Source organism: Triticum dicoccoides, chromosome 1A, assembly GCF_002162155.2.
Source record: "Triticum dicoccoides isolate Atlit2015 ecotype Zavitan chromosome 1A, WEW_v2.0, whole genome shotgun sequence".
Lineage (NCBI taxonomy): Eukaryota > Viridiplantae > Streptophyta > Magnoliopsida > Poales > Poaceae > Triticum > Triticum dicoccoides.
The window spans coordinates 356,305,185-356,312,499 of record NC_041380.1 but is presented as its reverse complement, the minus strand read 5'-3'; the positions used below and the strand labels follow the sequence as shown (position 1 = coordinate 356,312,499).

Genomic DNA, 7,315 nt, shown 5'->3' with positions numbered 1-7,315 from the left:
TTTCAACTGCTTGGCGCCCTGCAGATATGTTTAGTTCTGACATACGCAAGTTGTCTTTTGACTGTATGATTTATCGCCGTTGCTGCTCCAGAAGTGGGTGGCGTTCATGAAGCAAAGGGGCTGCTCGTGCATCGCGGTCAATTCACACAGCAGGGAAAGCATCAATGAGGTAGTTAGAGCCGTGCTAGTGTCGTCTCAAGTGCATTCTAAGTGCATCGATTTACCGGCTAAATTCATGATTATTATGCGATTCCTGTATCTAATTGGGGCTCATTTCAACTCTAATGTAGCTGTTGAATGCTGTGCGTGGGAGGATCAGGGAGATCAAGCTTGGGGTGAGCGACTGCACAGGGACTGTTCTCTTGGTCGGTATCCCTAATGTTGGCAAGTCGGCCATCATCAATACGATGCATCAAATTGGAAGGATTGGGGCAGCAGGTGATGCAGTTTACTTGTTGCCTTTCTGTTCGTAATAACATTTTGATGCACCTTATTTTTCCTATTACTATGGTTGCTTTGATTGTGATTTGATTGCTGTGTGACAATGGCTGGGTTGTCTTTCAGAGAAGGGAAAGCTCAAGCATGCGATTGTCAGCAGCCATCCCGGAGAAACCAGAGATATAAGTGGCTACAAGGTATTTTGATTGATTTAATACCTTGTGTTGTACAGTCGAATGAAGGAAAATGATTTTTGGTCTTCTAAGAACATGTGGTAGTACTTTATCTCGCTAAAAGAAAAAGAATTACCTGAATCATTTGGAAAACCCTCTTATTTAACAGTCGAGCTCAATGTAAGCATCATATGAGTTACTTCTGTTCACATTGACCAATGGTCTGAAAATGTCTTTATACAATTGCAACAGCACTCAAGCATGCTGATTGCAGAAATAGCTGCAGTGCCTGTCTTTTGCACCTTCTTGTCTCTGCTACCCAATATCCCATGGCTCGGGAACTATTTATATGATTGTAATGTGTCATTTAAATCTTAACAACAGGAAGTTTCTGGTTTTCAGGTTGCCAGTCATCCAAATATATATGTGTTAGACACTCCTGGTGTTCTATCTCCTATATTTGCGAATGATGAATCTGGTCCCAGGCTAGTTTTGACAGGTAAAGACTCCTACGAAGTTCAAGGTTTCACTTGTCATTATATATTACTAGCAAAAGAGCCCGTGCGCTGCAACGGGAGAGAAAACATAACACACGCTCTTAACTCAACAACCATCACTCCAGACCACAATAGGTCCATCTCCTTTATATTCGCGAGGCATCATATTTGTGTTGCCGTTTATCCTCCTTCTCACCCTCGCCGGCGATGGCCTCGGTGTTCACACAAAACAACAAAAAACGTGTGTTGAATATGGTTAATCCTAAGGCGTCTCTCTCTCCCTCTCTCCTCCCTCTCCCTCTCTCTCCCTCTCTCTCCCTCTCTCTCTCGCTCGCTTTCTTTCACTCTCGCGATGAGAAATCTGTTGTTTTCCCCTACGATATTTTTCAGAGGTATGCATGTGTAGTTATCGATGTTTTATTTTCCGTAGATGATTATAGTTGAGTGTTTATTTGCAATCCGGATCGCCGCCGTTATGAAAAAAAATGAATCTTGCGCTATAAATTATAAGTTCGCTTCCATAAAAATATTTTAAATATATTTAACAGGTAAAATTAACATCATATTTAGATTCCACACATTTTTCTAATAAAATTTCATATATAATATGTTAAAATCGAAGTTACGGTTTAAAAGATACAGATAATTTAGAAAATCATTTTGTTTGACTCAAATATATTCCAAAATAATATTTAAAAATACTTAACAGGTAAAAATAATCTCATATTCATATTCTACATATTTTTCTAATCAAATTTCACATATAACAGGTTGAAATCGGAGTTACGGTTTAAAAGATATGGATGATTTTAAAAAGCATTTGTTTGACTTAAATATGATCCGCGGATGAATTATCTAAAACATCAGGGGGTATTCAAAAAATATAAAATAACGGTTCGGGTGTGACTTAAACCTGGACGGCGGGTTGATTTCAAGAAAAGACAGGGACGTTTGTGTAAAATATGAAAATAACGATTCGTTTTAACTTAAGACAGAACTGTGGGTTGAATTCTCTGAAATAGAGGGACTTTTCTGAAAAATGCCATGACGGACGAAAGAAACCCAATTTGCTTTATTATTAGGTAAAGGTTATCTGATTCATGCACCTCTATTTCAGGAGCAATTAAGGATTCCTTGTTAGAGGAGTATGAGATTGCACAATTCCTTCTTACAGTTTTTAACTTAAGGACGGAATGCAGTGAGTGGGAGAACCTGAATCTAGACGGAGATAAATCTTCTTTTGCTGATGCAATTCCCACCAGGAGTTGCCATACTAAAAGGCAGTATTCCTCAGATCATACCCAGGTAAATATCGATGATTATTCTAGGTATTACATCCTAATATTTATTGCAATTTCTTACTATTAATGCTAGAAAATGGATATATTTCTCATTATATAATGATTTTTAAGAGCATCGAATTCTTGGTTCTGACATGCATACTTTTAGCTAGCTGCCATGTTTTAATTGCTTCGCTTTATTTATGTGCAGGATTTTATCGTTAGAGCCGTTCGTCAAGCGCTTTCCGAGACCATAGCATCTTTTCAGGGAGATTTAGGAAATGAGAATGATTTAAGAAGATTGGTAGAAATCCAGTTTACACACTTGCAGAAAGCTTTCAGGATTTCTGCTGAAACAATTGAGGATAGGAATAAACTTGTCGCTGTCAAATTACTCAATCTCTATCGCACAGGAAGGCTTGGCCATTATACCTTGGACCATGTTACAGATGTTAGGCAGGAAGTAGCTGCATAATCATCCAATGTGAAACACGGGTCAGAGAAGGATATATGTGGATACAAATCATTACTTACTGAGTACGGAAAACAGGTGAATTACTATTCACTTGATAATCCTTCCAAGTCTGATCGCTGGGACATCTGCAAACGACTGATTGATAGACGGAGAATATTTAATTGCACCTAAATGTATATCATGCTAAACAGTAGTTATTGAAATCCACCACTCATCTCTTTCTAACCAAAGAATAAATACATATTATTTTCAGAATGATCTATACACTGCTGCTTTGATCTACCCATGAGTGTTTATTCAGCTGCAGGAGAAACTGTGTGGCTGCCTAATCGCACACCATCATTGTTTCTCTTCTCCTCCTTGCAAGCGATATCAATGGTCAGATGGTCATGGCGAGTGAACTCTTTAAAATTTGCAGCCCTTTCCAGTTCCTTTACTTCCTCAATAACCAGCTCCAGTCGTACTACCATTTCTACCAGCAACGAAGCAAAAGCAGCGAATGGAAGTGCTTCAGAGAACTCAAGGCTTGTGATAGCTATCTTACTTAGCGTCCGCCCTAATGTGCTCCTCTCACTGCGTTCTGATGGTTGATCTGCTTTTGTGTTCTTCCTTTCTAATATCGATGCTGTATCAGTCTTGAATGAGGGCAGAGCAGTTCTTGAGGCGGCATGCTTGCTTGAATTCATTTCCATTAGCATACGACTATTGGCAGATCCATGTTTTGAGGCGAGAAATAGCCGTGGTTGTGACCTTATTGCTGAGTTTAGATCCTGTAGTGCTTCATGAAGATGATCGCACAGCACATCAGGGGCACAACGATGGTGATTTCTTATGCTGTCTGCAAGCTCCTGTAGAACCTTGGTCACCTCTCGTGCAACTCTAGTGCATGGGGTTCGAAATAGTGATCTGACGGATGTCGGAGTCTTCAACATCGATAAATATAACTTTGTGAGCACAGGTTATTTACAGAAAGATGGTTTTGCTTGAAATAATATTGATATGTCAGAGAAATCTGGAAAAGCATGTTATATCATAAGTTTTTTTCAGTACCTGAATTTCTGATTCGAGGCATCCATGAAGTGCAGCGACAGTATATGCGAAGTGTCTAAGCACAGATCCAAGCTTCACATACTTTTGCCATGGGTAACTGTAACACTGCATTGAGTGTCTTGGCTCCCAGCTTGCATAATGTGCCTGGCCAATTGTTATTATTGAGGGCATATACTTTTTGAAATAAGAGACATCCATGACATCAATCTGATAAAAAACATTTGCACAGAGAAAAGGATAAGAAGATTGAAGCATCAAACGGTGATTTACTTACCAGGGACTCATCACTTGATTTTGAGTCTAGTACTTCTCTATACCCAGTATGAATGGAAGCTCTTGACGTCTGCTTATCAAGAATATTATCATGCTTCTCTTGATCTCGGAAATACTCATTCACACAACCTGCAATTTTTCTTTGGTAAGATACTACTGAGTTCTGATATTTTGTTACATTTAAAGATTAGGCTATTAGTATGATAATAGTTAGTATGTTAACATCATATATGTGATGATACCCACCTTCAACCGATCTTGCCAATCCTTCAAATTTGCGCACAGTGCAGCTGTGGAGGTCCTCTCCCGACCAGTTTGGCAATACGAAGAGGCTCATAAATAGGCATATGGCACACCCTATAGCAATTGTACTCAAGCGATCTCGTGCTAAAGGCAGTATGTTCTCTTGGCGGAAGCTTGAGACCGTTATCAGATTGAAGGTTAGCAAAAAAATCACCACTCCATAATCATAGTTCTTCTTAATGGATGGGAAGAATCTCAAATACGTTGCGGCGAATCCTGTCATTGAAAATGCTACGGCTTAAGATACTATCAATTAGGCCATCCTGAATTCCAATTTTACAAGGTTCATACCTATTAAAAATACTGAAGAAGCCACGAAGAAACCACGGAAAACTTTTCCAGATCTTACTGCTACAAGTTCAATGATAAATGCTAGAGATGCCGCTATGACTGTTCCGAATCCTCTATTCAGACCTTTGCATATGGTTGCACCTGTTGATCAGTACTCACTTGTCAGAAACCCAAGAACTACATACACATATAACACATATTATGATCAATATAATGGTAGTAGATTACCTGCGGTAAATTCGAGCACAACAACAACTGTCATGACAGCCCACATTGCATTCTTCCCCACCCCTTTGAACAAAGGTTCTAGTATATACAAGAGTGAGACCAGTGTAAGAGCTGTCCCGACCTTGAGAGCATGAATGGCTCTCCTTTGATCTTCTCTTCCAATACTCCATGCGTACGCCCACCACGAAGCAGGAATCCTGCTGATCTTCTTCACTCTCTCAGGAAGCATCAGCAAGCTGTTCTTGTTGTTGCTGCTGGGATCTACAGCACAAGCCATTCTTGCAGCCTGGGGCTGAAGATGAATGCTCAGGTTCCTTGAAAGATGGCAATGCTACCAACCATAAGTAAGTGATGCTCGCTCCCTACGCCATAAGCTCGTTATATAAGGTCTGGGCTTCAATAATGCACGTAACCTTACACATACTAAATTTCGTTAATTCAACGATGTTGCGAAAAGTGGCTTCGTGTGGTTTCTGGAATGTTGCTGTCGTGCATGACTTTAAAAGTAAGTCTGATAGCTGTCTACTGGTTCTTTGCATGTGATGGTAGCAAATAAATTCACCAGCTTGCTACTATCTTTACGTGTTCCTTTTGATATATCTTTGTGAACTCTGTGGTGTAAACAACCAACTAACTAATCTAGAATATCACCTAACTGCAGTAGCATTTTAGTACATTTTGATACGTGTAGACAATGCTGTTATCCCTATTCTCCTCACAGCAACCACCCCCCGCCCTAGTTTTCTTCAGATATATTCTACCTATTTGAATTCTCCGCTTCATTTTGCGACCTACGGAGCATGACCATCACTGCTTTCCGTCGTAGATTGGACACGCAATTCCACTGATATGTGACTAAACATCTTCTGTTCGCCCTTGCCGCAGGTGTAGGTGTCCCAAATATCAGGAAGGGAGAGGACGCCACCTTCCTCCCGTTTGTTGAGCAACTCGCCGAATCACAGGACGATACGCACTTCTCCTTTTCCTGACGCTGATACGTGGTGATGGCGGCCTTGACTTTGCACTGGACCATCGGCTGAATGAGTTCACGTGAAGAGGAAGTTGGGAAAGGCCCCGGCCTCGGCAAGCTGCTCGTGTGCGCGCCTTGATTGGACGACAATGGCCGGCTCGTCCGGTCCCGGTCCGGCGGTGGTGGAGAGCGACATGTGCGGATGGCCGCTTGAGGTTGTAGTGTAGGGCGAAGGTCACGGTTGTCGTCGGGTTCAGATTGGTCGTGCGGCCGCGTTGCCAGCTGCGGTGATGCTCTGCCGTCCGGTGGTCGACACCTTGCCAGGCGAGGGCACACCTGTGAACTGGTTGGTGGCCTTGTGTCAAACCCGCACTTGAAATGCACGGCTGGTGCTGGACTTTGGGTTCGTTCGCATTGATCACAACTAATTTCGGGATAATTTTGTTTTTTTGTCGCTAAGCCTTTGTATCATTGCGTGATTTCTAAAACAAAACTTCTGTTTTTTTACTAGTGATAGCAACAACTATTTTTTCTCTTGTTAGATTTTTTTTTGAAATGGAGGCAAAAAAAGACTTTTTAAGCAGTACTTGCCCAGTTAATTAATTTAAAATTTAAAATCAAGTGAAAACTATCATAAACCAAGGAGAAAATGACACCAAGGTGCTGCCATTGTTCGATCACACATGATAAGGTTTTCCCTTGAAACTACACTGACGACTGGATCTGTGCGAGAGGGGTGTTGCAGCGATGTCTTCGTGGAGGTCAACGACACCTACACTCGTTGCCATCACTGGTCACGACACATAGCCGAGACAAGGTCTTCACCCAAGCTCTGGACACACCGTTCGCCACACATCAACCGGCGCGAACGCCGTCAAGACCACCAACCACCACCATCGAACACGCCCATTGATGAAGAAGCGTCAAGATCCACCACAACCAATCGCACCTCACAAAGGCCAACGACGACCAAGCTCCAACACAAGGTGGCAGATCCATCAATGACCGACCAAACGTTGGACCATCGGACGGAGCGTGAGCCCCGCACCCTATGGAGCACCATGCCGACAGGGAGCAGAGGAGCGATGCCTCATGCCAAGAAGCACCATGGTTTCAAACGGTAGCCATACATCAACACGCTGACGCGCCCTCACACACGCCACTTTGCGCCCATCGGAGACCAACTCCATTACACTCACCGCATGGAGCCACCCTCCCGCGTCGTCCAGGGTCACCGAGCCGCGCCACCCGAGCTGCAATGCCGTCGGAGCTACACCACCACAACCGACCACCACGCGATGCATATCCATTTTGCCCGGGCCTCGTGCGCACCCCCG

The 7,315-nt window shown here is 42.6% G+C and overlaps 2 protein-coding genes across 2 annotated transcripts in view; one reads left to right on the top strand and one right to left on the bottom strand.

Moving 5' to 3' along the window:
* Positions 1-2,904, top strand: part of LOC119272793 (DAR GTPase 2, mitochondrial-like) — a 3,588-nt gene extending 684 nt beyond the window's left edge. The window contains exons 3-8 of the mRNA XM_037554183.1: positions 92-169; positions 291-438; positions 565-635; positions 1,014-1,110; positions 2,226-2,413; positions 2,600-2,904. Coding sequence (XP_037410080.1) covers positions 92-169; positions 291-438; positions 565-635; positions 1,014-1,110; positions 2,226-2,413; positions 2,600-2,863 — 846 coding nt within the window. The 3' untranslated portion in view covers positions 2,864-2,904. The remainder of the gene's footprint in view (positions 1-91; positions 170-290; positions 439-564; positions 636-1,013; positions 1,111-2,225; positions 2,414-2,599) is intronic.
* Positions 2,905-3,039: 135 nt separating this feature from the next.
* On the bottom strand, positions 3,040-5,352 carry LOC119272783 (aluminum-activated malate transporter 12-like). Its single transcript, XM_037554177.1, has 6 exons — positions 5,009-5,352; positions 4,781-4,921; positions 4,433-4,705; positions 4,188-4,315; positions 3,914-4,057; positions 3,040-3,786 (listed from the first exon to the last, which is right to left on the bottom strand). Exons 1-6 carry the CDS (start codon positions 5,283-5,285, stop codon positions 3,157-3,159), a joined length of 1,593 nt encoding a protein of 530 aa, XP_037410074.1. The 5' UTR covers positions 5,286-5,352; the 3' UTR covers positions 3,040-3,156.
* Between the last annotated feature and the right edge of the window lie 1,963 nt (positions 5,353-7,315).

Coding starts and splice junctions, on each gene's coding strand:
- LOC119272783 (XM_037554177.1), bottom strand. CDS start 5,285: ATGGCTTGTGCTGTAGATCCCAGCAGCAACAACAAGAACAGCTTGCTG. Junction 4,706..4,780: donor TTCTTCAGTATTTTTAATAG/GTATGAACCTTG, acceptor TTTCAATGACAG/GATTCGCCGCAACGTATTTG. Junction 3,787..3,913: donor GCCTCGAATCAGAAATTCAG/GTACTGAAAAAA, acceptor TCGATGTTGAAG/ACTCCGACATCCGTCAGATC.